Here is a 24,004-nt window from a genome sequence, read left to right as displayed (position 1 = left end):
TTTTGGACCTTTCCTTGCTTGGAGGTTGTTAATAACTTCTTTATATTTTGTTTCCCCCTTAAACTTATTTGGATAATGGATCTTGATTAGTCTTCTAATTTCTAAGCTTTTTAAAATTTTTTTCTTGGTGGACTTGCTTGATAGGCAGGTTTTCTGCAATTAGAACTATGCCTACAGCCTTTTAAAAATTTACTCTTCAGATAGAATCTTGCATTTTTGGTAGGGCCAGCAAGGACCACAATCCTTCTCTCTTAATACTTTCTACATAGCTGGGATTACGTTCTTGAACTATAACACCCAGCTTTGTCTATTGAGATGGAGGCTCACTTTTTATCTGGGCTTGCCTTAAACCCAGATCTCTCATTTTCAGCCTTCGCTTAGAAGTAGCTGGGATTTTAGTAGTAAGTTACTTTACCCAGTCTGGTTTTCATTTTTCTTGTAGAGTTAATTTCAAGAGCTTTTAGGTGGGTTTTTTTGGGGAGGGGGAGGCTTTTATAATTATATATTCTACTTTGATAATGATAGGACTTTGTCTTTGCTTCTGAATATATAAACGTTAGATTCTTTATTTTTTTTTTTTGTGACAGGGTCTCTGTATATCAGTCTGGTCAAGAACTTAAGATCTGCCTGCTTTAGCCTACTAAGTGGTAGAAATTACAGGCATGCATGCCTGAATTATTTATTTTGGTTTTCTTTTTGTGTGGTCTGTTTTCTCCAGTTTATATTTTCTTTCTACCTTTTTTTTCACCCTTTGGTCTTTATGTTTTATATACTCTTTTCTCTAAAAGTAATTGTGTGTAAGAGTAAGGAAATAAAATTAGGAATTCTCAAGGCTTGCCAATTGTTAGCCTCTCTGCATGGTAACCTGGTTTGGCTAATGTCATATCTTCATATATTTTCTTCTAGCTGTTTACATCCCTGTAAGAAAGTTCTTCTGATTTATGACCTAGAGTGAAGACTTGCCTATAAGCATTCTGAGGTGGGGAGAGGTGTGAGGGAAATATGGAATGATAGGTCTTGGGAAGTCTTAGCATCCTTCCCCCAAATGTTTCTTTACTCAACTTTGTTTTGATTATGTTTTCCTGCCTTCAATTGTGCATCATTTTCTTAGTCCTGAGATCTGTTTTGCCTTCTTTAGACAGAATGCTTTCAGCTTTTGTTGGCATTGGGGAGAGATAGTTAAGTTCTGTTGGGCTAGATACAGTCTTCATTTTCTTAGGATCCTCCATTTTCCTCTTCCCCCTCATTCCATTTTATATGAATGTGGAACTGCCAATTCTTGGGCCTTTGGGAAATTGAGATTGTTGTTGATATTCTCTACTGTTTGCTAAAGAGTAGACTTTTTACTGTTTGCTAAGACATTTGTCACTCAACCATGTGCTTTTTAGATTCTAAAGTTTTGGTTGCTGCTTTTATCTCTTAATTTGTTTTATTTATTTATTTTATTTTTTTTGTTAGTCATGGGGCCTGAACTCTGGGCCTGGGCGCTGTCCCTCAGCTCTTCAGCTCAAGGCTAGCGCTCTACCACTTGAGCCATCGAGTCACTTTGGCTTTTTCTGCTTATGTGGTGCTGTGGAATTGAACATAGGGCATCATGCATGCAAGGCAAGCACTCTTCCACTGAGCCACCTTCCTAACCTTATCTCTTAATTTTTAAAGTTCCTGTATCTTAGAAAGGAAAAAACCCTCTTTTTCTGGTTAGGCTTTTGGGGAAGAAGTGAAAAAAATGGATGTGTATGTTTACTGTTATACATCTATCTCAGTGGTAGAATATATCATTGTGATAGGTGATCTATAAATGAGTATAGCACATAATTTTAAGGAGAAATTGCTTAGCTTATATTCACTAGATATGAATTTATAAAATAATAGTTCTACTTATAGAAATGATTTAAAATGTTAGAATTTGATTCAGTAAATATTTTATCATTTTAACAATTGAATAACCTTATAATTTTGTTCTGTTTTATTGGTAGTGAATAAACTGAAACGTACTGAGTTTATTAGGAGAGGCCAAATGAGTTATTTAAGGCAGCATATAGAATAGTAAAGAAGAGCTAGGATTTAAAGCCACTTTTCCATTTCAAAATCCAGTACTATTTTTACTACTGCTTGTAAAGATGAGATAAGGCTGATATCCATAAATACATGAGCTGCTGAAACAACAACAAAAAAGAGCAGATGTATTGTTGTTGTCTATTAGTATAAATGATTGAATTGCTAGACAATCTAACATAAGCCTTTGGTCAGAAAAACATGGATTAAATCATCATGGTGGTATTTGTAGAAAATAGGCATTCAGATGACAATTGAACATAATTTGAACATGATTTTTTCTTTCAAAATTCATATGGAAATACTTTAGGAAAACTTAATTTTCTAGTAATTTAAATTTACTTTCTACCATTGGCTTCAGAAATTTAAGAAAGTGAATGTGACTTCTTGCTTAGAAACTTCAACTTTAAAATATGAAGGTGTAAAGTCTGAATATTGATGCTGCAGTATTAGAACCTTGGTGATTGGTTTTTGCTTTATCACTGTTCTAATTGACCATATCATAGTAAAATATGCTTTAATGACTCATTTAAAGAAAACTACAGCTGGGCACTGGTGGCTCAAGCCTGTAATCTTAACTACTTAGGAAGCTGAGATCTGAGGATCCCAGGCAGAAAAGTCCCAGTGAGACTTATCTCCAATTAACTACTCAAAAAACTGGAAGTGGCTCTGTGGCTCAAAGTGTTGGAGCCACTAGCTTTAAGCAAAAGCACTTAAGCAAAAGGCCCTGCATTCAAGCTCCACAACCAACAAAAGAAAAAAGAGAAAGAATAACAGAAAGGTACAGGCGAGAAAAAATTTAATGCATCTTTACGTTATTTAAAAATACTGTTTATAATGAGTCTTAGATTCTGTGTTGAGTTGTTCCCTAGTCTCATGAATAATTTGACTTCTTTTTTCTCCCAGCTTTTTCTTTCTTTCTTTTTGTTAACCAGTTACATTAGCCAGGGATTCTAACTTGATTTTTTCATCAGTACTTTGGCCTAGTGGACTTTAGTTTGCCTCTTTGAAGCCATCTTTCACTTGTTTTGTTTTGTTTCACTTCCTTTGTTTTCTTTCCTTTCTTACCATTCCTATTCTCTCTTCTGGATTTTTTTTTTTTTGCTAGACTTTTTTCCCCCCCAAGTCCTTTTTCTGTTTAATTATCTTTTCCTTGTTTCCAAGGCATTATAGGTGGTCTGTATGCTATCAGCTCTTGGATTCATACCATTTGTCTAGCCTTCTTCTTAGCCTTAGGTGTATATAGTCATCTGCTTCCCAACATCTCTCTGCATTCTGTTAGGCTTCTCGGACTCAGCAAGTAATTGCTAGCTTAGTCCTTGATTTCCTAGTTCCTCACATTTCTTCTTCTGTTACTGCCCCTTCCCTCCCCCCCCCTTTTTTTTCTTTCTTTCTTTTTCTGGTATCTGGATTTGGGATCTTTTGTTTGCTTGGCTGGCTTTCTGTCACTTGAGCCACACCACCAGTCATAGTTGTCTTACCTTGATAAATATTTTTCCATGGAATTTAGAGTCATTCTATATCCTTTTCCTTTTTATATCCTGACCATTTGATCAGATTCATCTTTATTTTTTCCCTCTTCATTGCTTTTGCCACATGCTAAATGACAGTACTCACTTTTAGTACTATATGCAGATCCTCTTGACTGTGCTGTGCCTCTTTGATACTGTATGTTGCAATCAGAAGATTCTTAACAGTGGAAATCTATTAATGTAAGTCACTTGCTGATATCCCCTTGAAGGCTTCTCATTTATTTTAAGGTGATTACTCTCTGTTCTATCTTCGCTTACTCTTGCCTCATGTCATGCTACCATCCCCTTTCGAAAGTCCAGTTGCACTTGACCTACTTTCAGGTAGTTAGTTTCTCACCATATTTTCTTGGTCCTTTAGGCCTTCCTGCATGCTGTTATTTAGCCTGAACATTGCCTATGCTACTTTTTCATTCTCTCCTTAATGCTTAACTGTCATTTTTTGAGAGGTCTTCCTGAATTTAGATTCTGATGCTGATTAAAAGTATCTTGCTAGATGTCAAAGCCTATAAACTGTAATCCTAGCTACTTCAAAGGCTGAGATCTGGAGGATTGTGTTCAGAGTCAGCCTGGATTAAAATGTTCTTGAGATTCCATCTCCAAAATAATCAGCAAAAAGCAAGACTGGAGGTGTGGCTCAAGTAGTAGAGTATCAGCTGAGCAGGCAAGCTGAGCACCCTAAATTTAAACTTAAGTATGTACCTCCTTCTTATAGTTTATGGTTAGTTTTTGCTTTTTGTGATTGATGATTTTTAATCTTTGTGAATAAGGATTTATTTTGTTCTGCTACTACATGTTCAAAGCCAAAAATTTCAGTGCCAAACACATAGAAACTCAGTGAAAGTCTCTTTTAATAAGGAAAATGTATTGTTAATATTAGCAAAGACATTACACAAGAAACTCAACCTTTATTTTTTTTTTGCTTTTTTATTCCCCTCCCCATTGGGGTTTGAACTGAGAATTTTTGTAGGCAGATTCCTGTACTACTTTGGAACCTCATCCTTTTAAGAGCATTATGATATATTTAAATGATAAGTTTCTGATAGATGGTTGTAGAATATCACTGTTTTCCCATTTAATAGAAGCAATTGAGAATTGGTTTGCTTTTTGCTGTGTTTTGAGTGAAAACAAATTAGCTGGATGTTTTTAACAAGCAGTGTGCTTTGTCTTGTATTTACTTATGCTTATTCTAATAAAAATTCTTTAACTTAAGTAAAGCAAAGTTCTCCACTTAGTTAAAAATGGAAATGACTAGTATTCCATTTTTGACTGGTTATGCAATAATTTTTCATATGATTCTTGAATAAGCATTATTTTGGAAATTCTTTGCAGTTTTGTCTTGTTAAAAATGTTGTAAAATGCTGCCTGTATTTGTATTGTTTAGTAATCATCAAAGTAACTACTTGTTTAAATTTTGTGTGATGTCTTATGGTCATTTTAGTTGTTGTTGTTAAACCAGCAAGGTAGGGATTGCTGAAGGATCCAAGGAAAATGGTTGACAGTGGCCAGAATAGCAATAAACTTACTATCTATGGATACTAAACAGGAGTAAAAAAGCATTTAAGAAAGGAGGCCTTTAGTTTTAAAGGCTGGAATAATTAAAAACAAAGGAAAATCTTATCAATGCTGGGATGCCAGAGGCTAATTCTAAGTCTCTAAGTTTTCCCACACTTGCAAGGGACATATCAGTAGTAATTCTGGTTACCTGTAGAAAAACCATGTTTATGTTGATTGGGGAGATTTACTGTGATTTGGTTTTATTAAGGGTTAATTTTAGATCATGATTCATGGTATTGCTCTTCTTTATACAAGGAACCATAAAGGGTAATGCAAGCTTCAAGTGGATAAGACAGATGAGATAGTGTCTCTTTTTTCCAGGTTTCCCAGATGATTTTTGTACTATCAACTCAGGTTGGGGAATTACTAATTTCTTGTCTACATGCCTACCTATTCTTTTAGCAGTGAATTATAGATTATGGTTTTATAAAACTCTTCAGTTTTGTGTCAGCTCATTTTAGTTAACTACATTGTTTGGTTATAGTATATGTCTACGTATATTTTGAATAGTTATGATTGTTTCTGTAGGTATAAATACAAATAATATTTAGCATTAAATTTTTCCTATTGTAGTTATGATATGGTTTTAATACTAATAGTAATAAGGATATTTTTATCACTTTTTAAGGATTGTTTTTAACATCGTACTTTAAAATTGATTATTTCCTCTTGATGCCCAGCCATCTTGATGTTTATAGTTTATAGTATTTCTGTATTCAAGTTTAACAGAGAAAAAATACACCTAGATTTTTTTACTTACTCTGTAATTAAAAATCAAGTAACAGTTACAGTAGTGAAAGTGATATTGGAGTAGAGTATTTGGAAATCATAGTTCTTAAATTGTGCTAATAAATACATGTATCAATTTACTTAATTCTCAGAACATCGTCATGAAATGTAAGTGCCATTTTTGTCTCCATCTTACAGGTAAGGAAACAGGGTAAAATGAACATCTTTTCAGGGTTATTAAGTATGCAATGAGATTAAATCCATGCAGTTGTATTCTGGAGTTTGTGCTTATAATGACTTGGCTCTGTTGCCTCTGGAATGTATTATCAGAACTGGGATGTTGTGTTTCCTCAAGTCAGTTTAAGTGCATTGGAAGGCATCGGGAACTATAGTGGCTTAGTCTTTTTTCTGTTTCTGTAATTATAATTATAAAAATTTAATTTGTAAAAAGGATTATAAAAGAAGAATTGGTAGCTTATAAAGAAAGATTTATTTTAGCTTATGCTTCTGGAGGCTGGGAAATTGAAGTGCAGCAGCTTCATCCGGTTAGAGCCTAGTGCTGCTTCAACTCATGGCAGAAAGCGGAAGCACAAGCCAGCTACAAGTGGAAGGCAGGCAGTGAGCAAGACCCTGTAACTTTGTAATAAGCCACTTTCTTGGTAACTAGTCCTGAGAGAACTAGCTCTGTCTTGAGAAAGGGATTCTTTTCTCACTATTTACTGAAAGACCCACTTCTTCCCAACTACCACAACCATGGCAGTCAAATTCCAATGTAAGTTTAGAGGTAACAAACCATATTCAGATCTTAACATGCTGATATTTAAGGGTCATTATATTCTTTAATTATTACTATTACAGTTATTATTATGTGGTTCTACAAAGAGGTTACAGTTCCATAAGTCAGGTGGGTCATTATATTCTTCAAATATTCTTGTTTGTTTAGCTCTCTTGGAGTTTGAATGGGGATACTGCTCAGTTCTGTATTTACGAAAATAGGCTCCATGAGAGCCTTAATCTGTCTAGTTTCCTGCTATGTTTCTAGTGTCTGGCTTTAGTAAGTTTTGAAATGTTGGATTGATAGATGAATTCAGACATATATTAGGAAGGACAGGAATATATCCAGGACAGGGATTGAATCATTGCTAAATATTTGTCATCCTGTTCCATTATATGCCTGGGATGTATAAGACATACATAGGGAAAATAATATGACAGTATAAAGGCTAAATAACAGTGAAAGCAGTGTGAAATAAGTAATATTCATCTTTTTCTTAGTGCAGTCTGAGATCATGGTTTGAATCAGAAATGAGCGATCTTGTTCTCAGTAAGAAAGGTAAAGAATCAGAACTCAAGTTACAGTAGTAACATTCCACTTACTCATGTTTCAAACATTGGTAACCTAGTCCTTTGGAACACAGCTCTGGCATGACTTGCAAGGGCCTCAAGAGCTACTTACAAGACTAAGGACGTAGTATGGTATAGAGTGCTTGCCTAGTATGCTAAAAGCCCTGGGTTCAAGCTCTAGCACTGCAAAAACAAGTAAATAAAGATAAAGCAAGAAAAAACTGTTTGAAATTGCTGCCATTTGGAGCAAACTTCTCTTCCCACTATATTTGCATAGCATTTTTTTGACTTTTTAAAGAAGTCTTTTATTTTTGGTAGTTTTATAATCACAGAGCCGATAAAAGTAGGGAGGGAAAAGAAGTGGAATTTGGAGACACTTTAGGTGACAACAGAAAAGTAGGAATTAGAAATTTTACAGAAACTGAAGAACCGTGATAGGTTTGAATGTTCAGTGGTTGAAAATTAAGTGATAGTGGATGTATTGGAGCACAAAGCCTATACAACAGTCTGGAGGCTGAGGCTAGACTGTCTCAAAAAAATGACATAGGTATATTTCAAGGAAGTATGAATGTAAGTGTAAATAAATTTTAGTCAGGTGCCACTGGCACACTGGCCTATAATCCTAAGCTACTCAGGAAATTGAGCTCTGAGAATTGCAGTTCAGAGCCTGGCTGGGCAGACAAATTTTTGAGACTTATTTTCTCCAATTAGCTAGCAAAAAAATGCAAAGTGAAAGTGTAGCTTAGGTGGTAGGTAGAGCACTAGTCATGAGTGAAAAGCTGAATGTGAATGAGAGCTTGGGGAGAGGGGGGTGGGAAGAATAAATTCCAGTCATGTTAGTTAATGAGGTATGGGCAAGCATTAAAAAAACACTTAGTCTGCTGTGATACTTATCCATAGTTAAATCATTTTACTGAATTCTTACTACTTTTCACCTTACCCCATTCTCGATATTGGAAAACTTAGGGAATTATAAGGTTGTTTTGTAAGATAGCTGTAATAAATGTTATTAAAAAAGCTATACTCTGCTATATGTGAAAGTTGCAAAGAATATTTTTAGTTATAGTAAGTAGTAAGATTAGAAGTCTCTGATAGATGCTACGATTATAAGTATTTAATGGAGATAAGGAGCTCTCTATTTAGACCAGGGTATGCTTGAATTCATAATGCTCTTGCTTTGGCCTTCTGAGCAGCATGTAGTATTGCATCTAGGGCTAGATATAAAATTCTTGATCATGAAATCAAGAATTAGTTACTGATAATAAATTACATATCAGGTACCCACTCTACACAAGGTTTTTGTAGATAGATGTCACTGTTGATAGTCCCCTCAGTTGGTTTTGTTGTTGTTGCTGTTTTTGTTTTTTGTTTTTGGCCAGTCCTGAGGCCTAAACTCATGGTTTAAGTGCTATCCCTGAGCCTCTTTGTACTGAAGGCTAGTGCTCTACCACTTGAAGCACAGTCCCACTTTAGACTTTTTCTGAGTAATTTATTGGAGATAAAAGTCTCACAGACTTTCCTGACTGTGCTGGCTTTGAACAGTGGTCCTCAGATCTCAGCCTCCTGAATAGCTAAGATTATAGATGTCAGCCACCAGTGCCTGGCTTTTTTTTTTTTAAATTTACTACTCTGAGAAAGGTGACATAAATTGTTTCAAATGTTTTTGCAGAGGAAACTGATTCCTCTCATGTTTTCAATTCTCTTTAGAGAAATGAACTGGATAGTTATTAATTTTATCTTATTGGTTGTATCTTATAAAATTTGTTGTATTTATGACAGTAATACACATTGTGTTTTGGAGAAATATTTATGTTTAAAAATACTTCATAAAGATGCTATTCTGTGAAACTTAATGGGTAAATATATTTTTTGAAATCCACTACCTTCTAAGTAAACTTTTTGCCTGGTTTTTTTTTTCTCTCCCATGTGTTTTCCTTTGAATGCAGGCACTGAGATAATATAGTTAATAAAATCCTTGGCTTTGCTTATAGTGATGATCATGGTAAATGGATCAGCAACTGTCTCCATTTTACTTTGCTTTTTTAAAAAGACTTTTTCTGTTATAATTACCTACATTTCTTCTGAGTCAAGCTGATGATGTAATTTACTGTAGATTCTGAGATTGGTAAATTTGACTGATTTCCTAAGTTGTTTATTGTCTTTGTTATTTGTTTTCTTCTCTATAAACCATTCATCAGATTGTCTTTGAAGTGATAGTCGTCACTTCATTTATAGAATTGATCATACTTTATTAGGAATTTTTAAACCAGTTTTGAGGGTCTAGGCAGGAAAGGTAGAGCCAGAATGAGTAGATGCAAATAAGATTTCAAAATTTGATACCTTTCTAGATTTCTGTCTCCTTTCCTGAGTTCTGTAATAACAAGTTAGGATGTGGTACCACATTCTACTTCTTTTAATACTGATTGAAGGTATATAATATTTAAATTGGTAACCAGCGTAGTGCCTTTTCTTTCTTGTAAATATTAACTTACTAATCAAGTTCACAGAATATTTGAGGATTTTATAAGAGGCTAATGTGGTTCTACATATTATCCTAGCTATTCAGGAGGCTCAGAGCTGAAGTATGTGGTTCAAAGCCAGCCCAGGCAGGAAAGTCTGTGAGACTTTTATCTCCAATAAACTACAATAAAAAGCTGGAAGTGGAGCAGTGGCTCAAGTGGTAGAGTGCTAGCCTTTAGCAAAAGAAACTCAGGGACAGAGCCCAAGTTCTGAGTTCCAAGCCTCAGGGCTCACACACAAAATTAGGTAAAATACTGTGAAGTAACTTGGTCACATTTACTAATCCAAATAGTTAAAACTTTCAGATTTATTGCTAAGGACTAAAGTTTAATAAACTCGGAAAAGTTGCTTAAATAGAATCCAGTTTGAGGAAGTGGTACGGTGGCTTAAGTGGTAGAGCACTTCCCTTGAGCTGAAGAGCTGAGGGACAGCACCCAGGCCAAGAGTTCAAGTCCCTTGACTGACAAAAAAAAAAAAAGAATCCAGTTTGAGAAAAATAAGTAACTGTAGAGACAGTTTTATGGTATGAACATTTTAAAGAGATTAGTAGCCTTCAGTTGGTCTTGGTGAGGTTTTAACCATATGATTTCCATACTTTCATTAAGCTTAATAGAGTCAGATTACATGAAAATACTTATAGAACTTCATTTTAATTAATTGAACCTAATTGACATTTTTAATATTTCAGGTATTTAATTTTGAGTTGTTATAGCTTATATTCACATTGGAACAAAATTTTTCCAATTTACATAGACGTTTTAATATTTGGCTGAAAAATAGGAATTATCTTTTTTCTTAACATTATCATGGAAAGTAAAATTAGTTGTTTTCTTTTTTTTTTTTTTGGTCTGTTTTGGACAGGGTTTTGTGTAGCCCGGGATGGTCCTAAACTCATAGTCCTGTTTTCTGGGTGCAGGTATTAAAGGGCTACATCATCATACTTGGCTTTAAAGATAGTTGCATTAAGTATTCCCTTTCCTAGAAGTTTTTACAGTAGAGTTGCTTTTATTATCATTAATTCCAACTCATTTGTAAATATAACTACTGAAAGAAGCAATTGGGATTTTTAATTTGTTGTAGTTGATATACAGTAACTTGATTTATGACTGAATAGTAATGCATTATGTTTTGTTTTCATGTTTTCACTTTTCACTAATATAAAACAAAATCTAAAAACCAGTGGTTTTACCTCTTGTATAGATTGCATTTCTAGGTATTGTACTTGATACGTTTTTGACAGGTTAAACTTGTTAATTCTCCCAATACAGTTAAGAGAAGAGTGACTGTTTCAGCCGAGTTCAAACAGATTAAGACTCATTTTGGTTGTTTTCTTTAAGTATATTGTTTTTCTGGTTGTACTATTTCTTAGCTGATTGAAATCTAAAGGAGCTTGTTAGAATTGACCCCATATGTAAAAACAAAAGTTGTTAATAAGTAAACACTTTGGCTTAACAAAACCAAGTTATGCTATATTTGAGCTTATAAATATGGGACCTAAATATCATTAGTACCAGAGAGGTCTGAGATAGAGGCACAAACAATAAGAAATACAAAGGGAGAAGAAGACCCTTAAAAGAGGGTAGAAGAGAAAGAACAGATTTGGTGATAGATGATTGGTAATTGTTTAACAGTTGATATAGTCTACCATCAGGGGGCACTATGCCTCCTTGCCTGCATCTATAAATTCTAGATAATGACCTGTGGTAGTACAAGAAATTGTTGATTAGTGTAGAAGGTTTTTTACACTCTTCTGTTTTTTCCTTTATACTGTATTGATGTGTTTATTTTTTCTTGATACTGTATTGATGTATTTATTTCAGAAATATTTACCGAGTCCTTTTTATTTACTTAGTACTTACTAGAGTTATTTACTAAGGGAAAAGAAAAAAAGATACTATTTAGGCCTACAAGCTGAAACTAGTATTCTGAAAGAACAATCATAAGATGTTGATGTGTCTTCCAAATTAAATTACATTGTTATTATGTATATGGTTATAGACAAGCTTTTAAATTCGAGTTATTTGGTTAAAACAATTAACGAGCATAGAATTTAATACAATCAAGTTTAATGAACATTAGCCTTGGCATCAGACCTGATACCTAACTTTTCTTCTACGTCTTCATTTTATGAGCTTTTTAAACTTTCTAAGCACAATTATTATATATTATTATGTTACATGGGGCAGTAACTACTTTTGTACTATTTGGGATTATTAAAGGCACCAAGGTATGTAATGTACTAGCTGAGTTCTTGGTAATTTTTTATGGCAGCTCTTAACTACTGTGCCAAATAAGAAGTAGCTTCTTTCCTAAAAAGAGCTAATCATTATAGAAAAAGAGTTGCTAGTTTTTTCAGTTCTCATAAGAATAGTAAATATCGAGTACTATTGTTAAAAGAGAACTCACTACATACAAAAGGAGACATAAAGAATTCTTTTGCTGACTTCCATATTCTGCTAGGATTTTATTATATTGGACCGAGAAGTGCTTGAAATTGTTAAATTCATAATAAAAGGCTCTGTTTTTTTTGTTTTGTTTTTTGTTTTTGTGATTCAACTTGGGGACCTTGAGTTTGGAAGGCAGGTGCACTACTAGTGTAGGCACTCCTTGAACCCTTTTTTGCCTTGGTTATTTTTGAGGTACTGTCTGGCTTTACGCCCAGGCTAGCCTGGGCTGCTACCTCCTACTTGTGCTTCCTCATCTCTCTGGAGAAGACAGGCATGAACTGCTCCCCCAAGCCACTGTGCTTCCACTGTAATGGAATAACAGTGTATACCAGTGTGGCTCAGCCATTGGTTGAGATGGAGTCTGTTAACTTTTATGCCTGGGCTGCCCTAGAGCTGTGATTTCAAATCTGTCTTCCAAGTAGCTTGGATTAAAAGCTCTAGCCACTGTGCCCAGCTCTGCCCTTTTTTCTTAATAGAGGTGAAGAGTACTTAAAAGAAATACATTGTCATGTAGCAGTTTGTTAATATTCAAAAATAGAATCATTACCCAAATCAAGTGATTTATAAACTCTTTTTTAATCCTAAAGATTGTTTTAGATGGGCATAGTTCTTGAAGACCATCTGTTCCATTCTCAATCCCATATGGGATTGAAAACTATCTCCTAATCAGTTAAGATAATGAGTCAGTATCTTTTTTAAGTTGTGAAGATTCATTGAACTGGATTTTTAAATTGTGTATAAAATTTCAAAACTCATGGTTTTGTGTTAACTAGTTCTTGAAATGGGGGGGGGGAAATGCAAGTTCTAGAACTGAGGAATTTTGTGGAAATTGTCCCAACCCCTCTCTCTCCCTCTTTCTCTTGATCAAGTGGCAGACTGCTCACTAAGATACATTTTGTCAGGTCTTCTTGAAGTTTACCTATATGTGAAGAAAATATTTGACTTACTAAGCAAAGAATGTGAGTTGACACTTTTAGAGACTTCAGTAAATTGAGATCTGTTAACATTTTTACTGATACCCAGTACAATGTGAATTAAACTCCAGTTTTGACATCAGTTATGTCAAAGCGTATTTCATAAATAGTTTGATAGTACTCAGTTTTTTCCTTTTGCAGGTTTTTTTAAAAAAACATTTTCTTCTTGGCATCATTTTCCTCTCCAGAAATGGGTTATGACAATCAAAATTTTATTCTCAAAATGTTTAAAAGTAGAAACAGCTAGGAACATTTGAATAGTTACCAGGATTAAAATGTTCAGGATTTAAATTCAGAATACTATGTTGGACATTTTAAGTCTTTTGGGTTTGTAAACTTATCATTTAGAAGTAACTAGTTGATGAATAAATGACAGCCTAGGCTTTCTTAATTTCTGTTAGATTGATGATGTGGGCCCTAAAGTTTGGGATGCCTATTGTTGAGCCTAGTGGGTGCTACTGTCATAGTGTTTTGTTTTGTCATCTCAGGCTCACATACTACACAATTGACAGTGATGTAGATTAAAGGATTTATTTTAGGTTGATGTGCTGTATCTTAGAGTTTTTTTTTTTTTTTTTTGGTAATACTGATGTTTAAACTCTGGGCCTTGCACTTGGTTTCTACCACTTGAGCTACACTCCTTTGTAGTTAAATTTCAAATAATATTTATCCTGGGGCTAGTTTGTGCCTCAATCTTCCTGCATATACTTTTTGTGTAGCCGGGACGGCAGGTATGCTCCACCACACTCATGAATATAGACAACTCAAGATCCTAAAGTTAAAACATCTATGTAGAGCTGGGAGCATGGCTCATGTGGTAGAATTCTCACTCTGTCCCTAAGTTCAGTTTTCAGGCTGCCAAAGTAAGTGTGTGTATGCACACATGTACACACAATCCTTTCTCTTAAAATAACTTAAATGTACTTCAAACTATGCTGACCATCTTTGAACAAAGGTTTATTATTATTATTATTTTCTTGATGCTGGCCCTAGGGATTGAGCTCAGGGCCTGAACACTATCCCAGAGCTTTTATGCTCACCACTTGAGCCACAACTCCACTTCTGGCTTTTGCTTATTAATTGGAAGTTGACTCTCACAGACTTTCCTATCCAGTCTGGCTTCAAACTTCAATCCTTAGATCAGCCTCCTGAACAACTAGGAGTACAGGTATGAACCACCAGTGCCTGCTCAAAGTTAAATATTTTTTACTGGAAAAATAAATAGACAAAAGATTTTAGAGAAGCAAAAGGTTGCATATAGGTGAATTATGAAAAAAAGTATTTGTATTTGTTAAAGTAATTTAAAATTTTTCTTAATTTTCACTAATTGTTTTTTGTTAAATGCATAAATCTTTTCATTGAGTCAAGTAAATTTAAGCATTTTTGTGCTTATTATCTTGACTCAAGTTGCCTTTATGCTATTTTTTATGTCCCTATAATTTGTGAAGATACATTTTTATGATTGTGAGTTATCTTTTTCTTCCATAGTTTAGTGGATTATACATTACATTCTGGATTTTTTTTTTGTCTACTTTATACCTTATTCTCTAGAACATGAAAACAGATTTGGGTTAGATACCTTTTGCTTCTCTTTTTAAACAATTTGATATTTAAATCCTAATTACATTTTTGAATATTACTGTTTCCTAAAGGATTAGAAAATATAATAGTGAACTCTTGGGACATTCTTCATTTTGGGCTTTTTCAATTCCATTATAACTCCTTTTTTTTGAAACTTATTTTTTCAAGATTATGTGTATATCCTCATGATACTGTGTCTCTTAAGTAAGCTTTTACTGTTTTTCCTAAGGTCTATCTCATTTGACCTTAGATTTCTGGTTTAATTTTTTATTTCCTTCTCCAGAGTCAATGTTGTATCTTGGCTAAGTAATTCTAAAAAAAAAAAAAACTGTGTGTTTTGTTTGGGGGAGGGGATATAATTGCTCACTTTCTGAAGGTGAAAACTTTGAAACTGAGTCTTCTGGAAATGCTCTCATTTCTTGCACTATTAAAATTCTGAAATAGAGCATTAGAACATATATAGTAGGCTTTATGATTTGGCTAAAAGTTTTTGAAACTTTTGAATTTTCTTCTGACCAACTCAAAAGTTAATTCTAGAAGTGATACCCTTCAAAGGAGATAGATCCATGAAAGTAATACTTTTGATAAAAGTTTTTGTAGCTTTAGGAAGTTGAACCTTCTAGCATCTACTTTGATCCTCACAACTTGACAAATTTCTAGTTTACTCATATTTCTTCATTAAACTTCATATGCTAACCACAATTCTTGGGGCTGGTGATACAAAGGCTCTGCTTTTATTAAAAATGTTATTTTCATCTTATGGCCAACTTAGACTGTTGGACACTGAGAAATCTGTGAGAAATTCCTTTTCATCTATAGAAATGCCTTTGAGCCAATAAGAATGAGTGATAACAGAGTTACTCAGTAGAATATATAATATAATACAAGTTATGTTGTATATATATTTTATATATATTGTGTTATTACTTCTGATTTGAATATAATGATCTTCAGTCATTAAAAAATTGTGTAAATAGACCAGGTGCCAGTGGCTCATGCTGGTAATCCTAGCTACTCAGGAGGCCAGATCTGAGGATCATGGTGCAAAGCCAGCCCAGGCAAGAAAGTCTGTGAGACTCTTATCTCCAATTAACCACCAGAAAACCAGACATGGCTCTCTGGCTCAAGTGGTAGAGCACTTGCCTTGAGCTAAAGAGCTCAAGTGGTAGAGCACTTGCCTTGAGCTAAAGAGCTCAGGGACAGCAGCCAGGCCGAGTTCAAGCCCCACAACCAACCATAAAAAAACAAAACAATGAAATTATATAGTAAAGTGGTTTTTATTTTCAGTGTACTGATTAGTAGATCTGTAACACTCGCTTGATTGAGGTTGTATTGTGGAATTGGTAATACTTTGTTAGCTTTGGTTTGAAATTTGTTTTTGACTGGTTAAAATGTTAGTCCTTCAGTGGAATACTTAAACTCTTAAATATTACATAGAGGAGTGCTGTTTATTAAAACAGAATTAGGCAAAGTCCTACTGTATCATTTTTATTAGTCTCTATCAATGATATTCTCACAAAGATTGCTCTTTCTTTGAATATGACCTTATTTTGAAAGTACTGTAAATGTTTCTATATAAGTGGTATGTAATCAAATCCAGAGTCTTCCCAAATTAATAACTTGTAGCAAAGGAAAACCAGCTCTTTTGGGAGATTTCAAAATAATTTTTATTTAGCAGAATCTGTGTTTATCATTCCTGGCTATACAAGTATGTAGCAGTTTTGATACTTTGGGCAGAATAATAAACAGGTTACATTTTGAAAGTGATTTGGCTTAAGAGTTTATCAGTGGGTCTGTTTCTCTTAACACTTTTATTTTACTGGCCCTGTAACTTAAAGACAGGTCAGATTTATTTAAATATAAGGTGGCTATATTTTTATTATGGCATTTTGTGGGATGTGATAAAGGTTAGGGAATATTAAATTTTAATAATCTGAGCAAGATGATTTCTTGGAACTTTTCATTTTCAAGCTTAAAAAGATACTATGTATTTTTCTATTTCAAAAAACATTTTTGCCACTATTTATCATTGATTAATATTTGACAATGAAAGAAAAACTTGAAATCTTGTTAATTTCTAAGTAGATTTTTTTTTCTGTCTAGAACACTATAACTAGATTTTCCTTAGATTTAGTGAATTTAAAATTCTGAAGTAATTCCTGTGGTTTATGTTTAAGCATTACTATGGTTTGCCAGGAAAATTGGTTAGAAAAGACTAGAGAATTTGCTTAATAATTTGTATCGCATTTTATAGTGCCTATTAACCTCATATAGGTTTAATAAAAAATGTGTATGAGAGCTCTGTTGTACAAATTTTTATTCCTTTTCATTTGCGGAAAAGAGTTACCCCATAAGAATTTGCCTTAGAATACTTTGCTAATCTGAGGGATTTTTGAAATTTTTGAAATTACATTTCCTGAGATACTCAATATTCAAATCTTTTTTCTAATTTATTCTTTCTTTTTGTTCCTCATCTACCTCTTCACAGCAGTAATATTGTACAGTACTTACTTTAAAATCATGGATATAAAGGCATATTTTTCAAAACTCAAAATACTTTAGAACTTAAAATTTAAAATTTTTAAGTGGAAAAAATAGCTGCTGCTTTGGCTCATGAAATGCTTCTTTAGTTATTTATATGATATCTCCTTCTTAGACAGCAGTTTCACCTTCTTGACTTCAGATAATCTTTTTCATTTTCTTTATTTTTGGCACTACACATTGGATGGTTAAATTCACAGGTTATCTTTTCTTAGGCCAAACTGTTTTCATTTGTACAGAGTTGGATATGTTCTTAGCCAAAAGATTAGTTAACCTTCATCTTTTGAAAGATGAGTCTAAATATTGTTAGGTAATGGAATAACTATTCCTTTTCAGCTTTGGGTAAAACAAAAAAAATAAACTGGCTGCCAGAGTCAGTACCAAAGCACTAACTTTGATGGGTTGCTACTTTCTTAGAGAACAAGAGAGCACAATCCTCGTTCCACTAACAGGTAAGGAAACATTGTGATAACTAGTTGGTGTGAAAGGGAGATTGCTTGGTAGCATTTTTCATAATTTATCCCAAAATACAGCAGTGCCCCAGGAAAATAGGACACTGTAACATAGCAAGGACACTCAGCACCTGTAAATTTAGAATAAGATATGAAATTTACTAGGGACATATCACTCTGTGCCACAAAGTAGAATTCATCTATTTTCCTGAGGCAACACTTAAAAATATATCCTGCATTCCCAGTAACTTTATATATATACATATATATGTATATATATTATATATATATATATATCTGCCTCTTTTATTCTCCTTTCAACTTTTCCTTGATCAGATGCTATGTGCTTTGAACTTCTTCTCTCTATTTACCTATTCCTATAATAAAGCTATTTTCCAGTATCTTTACCATCATCTATAGTTTTGTATATCTTACTGCTTTAATTTCTACGTTGTAGCCATTAATGATTATTCCTGGTCGATCTTGACTGAAAACAAAATGATCATGCATTTAAAAAAAGATACTGAATCTAAAGTACCTGTGCCCATTATTCTGCCCTTCAGTTGCAAAGATGGATGCTTGAAGAATAAGCATTTTTCAGTTGACAGTAGTTACAGCATTGACAAAAAGCAAGTTTAGCTTTGTATTACTGTAATATTGGCCTTTAGAGAGGTTAATTCTTTAAATTGTTGAAGACTTGAAAATTTAGCTTCTTAGACATTGCCAAGGTTTAGTAGCATTCCTGTAAATATGTTTGATTATTCTGTTTCTGCTTTTCAATCCATCTTCTTCTCTTTGACAGAAGAATGAACAGGGACTCCCCCTGTCCCTTTAAGATAATTATGATCTTATTTCCAGTCATAATTTAGTTTTTGTTTCTATCTTCTATTTGTAGTTGAGTGGTTTGTCACACAGTGTGTTATGGCTTAGACCAATGCAGGTCCCTTCTTAATAGCTCCTGAGGAATTAATCATTTGTGGTAACAGACTTCTAAAATTCAAATTAAGAAGGCACTTAAGGAAGTATGCCCAAAGATAGTTCCTTTTTGTCCTAAGGATAAGTCATTACAAACTCAAATGACCAGAGAATGTGATTTCTTAATAAGAATTTTTTTTAAATCTATATTCAGCTCTCTATTTCAGTGCTTCTCTCCTACCAGAGGTGCAAGGAGTGATCCTAGAACCACAGATACAGCCAAGACTACGGAGAGCTTTTGACGTCAGGGGTCCACTTTCTCCACTGAACCCTTGGAGACAGAATATCCAGCTTCTGGAGAGAGTGGGAAAGGATAATAAACAAGTGGGTGCTTTCCATTATTTACTTGGGTTTATTTCTAGATTGGAGTGTCCTTGCATTGCCCATTTTATCCTATTGGTAAACTCCTTGGGTTCTTATATGAACCAGGTGGGACTAAAATCTGTTCGTTTTTCTGAGAGTGCCAACTAGTGCCCATTCAAAAAAAGAAACGTAAAATTTATTTAATTTTCTCTCCAGATAATAAAAGCAGTGGAAGATTTGGGGCACATGATTTGTTGAATGCCTAGCTAGTCTACATCAGTTTACAAAAGGGAATGTTTACCCATTTTGGCCTTTATGGTAATAGTGGACTTCAAAGTGCCCTTTTATATTCCAGTAATTTAAAAGTTTCTATATTTCATCTTTGGGCAAGCTGGATATCTGAAATCTATTAATTGATACAGTTCAGATGTCCATATATTATCCTACCCTGCTAGTGAGAACTTTTTGGTCTTTTTCCTACCTTAAATGTTAGGCCTTCATATTAGATCTGTTGTGGTTTTACTGTCAAATCTAGGCTTCATTCTTTATTAAAATAAATATGAATGAGTGTAAGTTTCAGGATGTAATATTCCTGAAAGCTGTATATACTCAAAAGTGGTTTTCTAATCCCTATTTGTGAGAGTTTTCCAATGGCATTAAGATGGCTTTCTCTTAGTTTCATTGATGCCAAGGGTAGGATTTGATTCCAGGAAGTTCTTATCTTCTACAATGGGTAGGGTAGAATGTGAACTTGGTGCCTTTGGCAAGTTTTCATTTTTCCTTGGTGGATTCCTTCTGTGACTCCAGGTATCTTGATAATGGGAGACCGGTTTATTTGTTCTCTAATTGCCCAGATTTCTTTCAACTGGTAAAACATCATACTTCTTCAGCAAAAGGAATTCTTCTAGCAGAGCCTTCATGGATGATATCTGTCACACATGCCAGCATCTGCAGTTTGGAAGGCAGTGGTGAATGGATCCATGCAATATGTCTAGAAGACACAAGGATGAGCGAGCCACCTGATCTTGTTATTTATAAACTTTTAAGATTTACTTTGGTTTACTCTTGGTCTGAAAATGGAAAGGCTCAGATAATGAAATAATTTTTTCAGATTGGAGTATTATATGGCCATGAAAATATTCCTTTCTATTCAGAAGACTAAAATAGAGGAAGCTTGAGAAACTTCTTTCTTTTAAAGCAGTTCTCTATATCTGTTTAACAAAAAAGATTGGTTGGGACTGAAAATTATTCTTACTGAAGTAGGCAAACTTATTTTTTTTAAAGTGTAGAAAATCCAAAAAACTTCATGAAACTTTTTTGTTACCTGATGGCTTCAGGGTACTAGTAAAGGGTGAACTTCTTAGTTACTCCATAGTTACTGCAACATAGTCTTTAGTTCATCTTTTGCTGGTCTTGAGCCTTAATATTACATTTTGAGATCAAAAGCTTTATCCTCTAAAAGAAATACCTTTTAAACATGGAGGTATTATTTTTGTATTGAAGGCATACTTAAATACTATCACAGCACAGTAGTTTACAGAGCTAAGCCAAGTTTATAGTATTAGAATAAACCTATAGGTATAAATGTTGGAAAATAGGCAAACTATCAGTTTTTCAATAGAACTAGTTATCAGAATGTTAATTTCTTTCTTTGGTTTCTAGTAACTGGTCAGTCAAAAACTATTAAAGAAAAATTTGAAAATCACTTGATGTTGCCAATTTTGTATTCTTTTGGTAATAATGGAAGCAACTTAAATACTGTAGAAAAGGTTTTAGAAGCCACATTTACTAAAATATAACCTGACCTTTAGTCTTTCTTGGCTGTAAGAACTGTTTTTTTTCCTCATTAATTATAAATACATTTTCATAATATAGTACTAAAAGTAAGCTTTAAAAAAATCAATTTCAACTAAAATTTTCCCCAGAGAGCTCTGAGTTCCCACAAATGATTACAGTTTTATTTCTGACTGTTTTTTGCTAAGTGTTAATAAGACAGTTTATAAACACATAAATTGGAAAAACTAACACTTTAAAAAGAATTCAGGAAACTGAAAGTGATTTGCTTAGAAAATAGTTGAATCCTTTGAACCACAATATAAACTATTTTATGGCCTGTGAGATTATTAATTTTTTTATTTAGCTTTGAAGATAAATGATTTAATCTCTTAATCTCGTGCTTTAATTAAACCTTAGCTCTGTTCCTTAAAGTGTGCAAAGAAATGTAAGTGCATTTCTATTTACCTCATACCACTACTGCAAGATATTTAAAAGTGAGCCTTTTTGTATATTGATGTGAATTGATTTGTTTGAATTTTTATTTTGCTGCATTTTCCTTTCAGATTTTTAAAAAATAATTTCGTGTCACAATACACAGTCCTATATTTTTCAGTGTTTATGAATATTAATATAAGCTATTTTTCTAGAATGATAATTGTATAATATTTGTATTATGTGATCATTTGAAAACTAATAAATATTTTCTCCATGAAAAAAATACACTTACTGATAAATGACTTATTTCTGTTTCAGGACTAGAAAGTGAAAACTGCAATAGTACTTTTTAGTGTATTTTATTATTATGTGTCGTTCTCTTTCTGAATATATAATCTCTTCTGATAGTATACTTTTTTGAGGAAAAAAAAGTTTAAATCATTAAACTCCAGAGTCAATATTGTAAATACCAGGAGTAAAATTTGGTCAAAAAGTTTAAGGCTAGGATGACCAAAATTTATCTCCTTGCATAATAATACATAGATATTTTTTCTACTGAAAAAAGAAAGAAAAAACAAATAATGGCTGATTGAAAAAGTACACAGTACATGAGAGTTGTCAGCAACAGAAGAGACACATTTTGTATTTTAGTTTTTCTTGAACATCAGAACTACAGAAGGAGAAATCATGACTTCAGTCTCTTGCTTTTAACCTAATGAAGACAACATGGAAGTCGCTTTTGTTTTAGAGATTCTTGTCTTTTACAGCCATGTAAACTTTCTGGAAGCCACTAAAACAGTTTACCCTTTATGCAGGATCTACAAGTGGATTTTCTATTGGATTTGAAGAAGAGTTATATAAGAAATGGACTCTAAAACATTAATATAAACATTAAGATGGGGTCCTAAACAAGAGATAAAAAATTGAATTAGTAATCTATAACCTGGACTACAGTGACATAATTTGGCTCCCCTAAGGAATTACACTTTGAAACAAATGAGAATTACCAAAGAAAATTATAATTTGGAATTGTTACCATTTGGGGCAAAGGAAAGGAAGCCAAAATTCTTGGCTTTGTTAATCTGGTAAGTTTGGAAAATATGAGTTAAAAGATTCTGGAGACAAAGTCTTTTATTTTTAGAATCATAGTCATTAAAAAGTTTACATAATATATTTCAGAGTAAGGCCATAGTTTATGTGAGTACTATATATGTAATGTGTTTATGTGTGTGTATCTAGCTATATAGATACATATATAGATATGGATATATTTAAATATATCTAGATATATATATGGATATATCTAGATACATACACATACACATACACAGATATAAACGTTTCCTATATGTGTATAGAACAACAGGAAAAGGGAATGGGGGACAAAAAGTATCCTGTATCACTGAAATTTACCAGAAATATTACAAAGATAATGGTGAAATGAAAGTTTTAAATAAATAATTTTTCTGTCATAGACTTTTCTCTACACTTTCAATAGCCTTCAAAATAAAATATTACAGAATGTTGGTTTGGCTTACCATTGTATATTCAAGGTTATAAAAACAATAAGCTTATGGCTTCACCAGCATTAATTAGATAAACTATAATATAAAAATCTGATTTCTGATTAATCTTTAATGAGTATACAAAGGTTGACTTAATTTTTTGGTGGGAGGAGTTGTGGGTTTTTTTTCCCCTCCTTTGGTAGCTTCTGTTTAGAAACAGCCACAGCAGGATGACTGCACAATTTTATTTTTAGCTTTAGTTTTGGATTGTTTTGAGGCTTCAACTCAGTGCTTGAGTTTTCACACTCAAGGTTAGTGCTCTACCACTTTGAGCCATAGCTCTATTTCTAGTTTTTCTGGTGGTTAATTGAAGATAACGAATCTCATGGACTTTCCTGCCTGGCTGACTTTGAACTGTGATCCTCGGATCTCAGCCTTTTGAGTAGCTAGGATTATAGGTGTGAGCCACCATTGCCTGGCTGTACAGTTCTTATTTTCCTTTGCTATATAGAAACAATTGGACAGCATGTCAGTGCTTAGCTGTCCTTAACCAAGTTATTCATTTAGTCCTAAAATATGAACAATGGGTGTTTCAAAAAGAACACATGAGAATTCTGGAAAATTTTCTCCCTGCTATATATGTTCATGTAAGGTAATTAGGTTACTCCAGTAAAAATGTTAGGGAACTTTGAAGTTTGCAGCGGAATTTACAGGAATTATGATCAAAGGGATCTCTGCTCAAGAGGTAAGGTATGAAATAGGTAGGAAAATGTTCAAAATAATGTTCCCTGTATTATCTTATGACAAAGTAAACTACAACAAATCCTTATGTTTTTGGAAAGATGTTGAAGAGATGAAACTTTTTGAGTTTAAAAAGAAAAGTTTAAACAGAAATGGATAAACAGCAAATTTATAGGAATTTGAAGTGGGTTTAGAAACATGTCCATGCACATTGTACTCTGTATATGAAACCTTTGATATTACCAGGCATCTATGCCTTTACTCCTCTGTTTATGACCCATATTTAATTTAGTGGGTTTTTGTTTTGTCTTTTGAAACAGGGATTCCCCTAAGTTGCCCATGCTGGTCTCAAACTTGTGATCCTCTTGTGTCAACCTCCCTAGTACCTGGAATTACAGGTGTGCATTATTACACTTGGCCTCAAGTATTTCTGGATTTCTGAGCTTTATAAAAATACTATCCTTTGCATGGAAAGTTGAATACTTGTGGATTTTTTTTGGCTTTTTCTGCCTTGTTTTTATCAAATGACACCTTGATCTT

General features: G+C 33.5%; 1 protein-coding gene across 3 annotated transcripts in view; it reads left to right on the top strand.

Moving 5' to 3' along the window:
* Positions 1 to 24,004, top strand: part of Tsc22d1 (TSC22 domain family, member 1) — an 89,228-nt gene that overhangs the window by 8,510 nt on the left and 56,714 nt on the right. Inside the window, exons 2-3 of one of the 3 annotated variants that reach the window (XR_001174739.1) lie at positions 18,859 to 19,028; positions 19,862 to 21,478. The exons of 1 other annotated variant lie outside the window; for it this stretch is intronic. Coding sequence is in view for 1 of the 2 variants with exons in the window: in XM_013009236.1 (XP_012864690.1) it covers positions 18,859 to 18,946 (88 nt within the window). In the remaining variant the exon portion in view is untranslated. Of the gene's footprint in view, positions 1 to 18,858; positions 21,479 to 24,004 lie in introns of those variants that run through there. One more of the 3 variants, XM_013009236.1, reaches the window with a different exon arrangement.

The sequence above is a fragment of the Dipodomys ordii genome, unplaced genomic scaffold, assembly GCF_000151885.1.
Source record: "Dipodomys ordii isolate 6190 unplaced genomic scaffold, Dord_2.0 Scaffold1, whole genome shotgun sequence".
Taxonomy (NCBI): domain Eukaryota; kingdom Metazoa; phylum Chordata; class Mammalia; order Rodentia; family Heteromyidae; genus Dipodomys; species Dipodomys ordii.
This window is presented reverse-complemented; position numbering and strand designations above follow the sequence as displayed.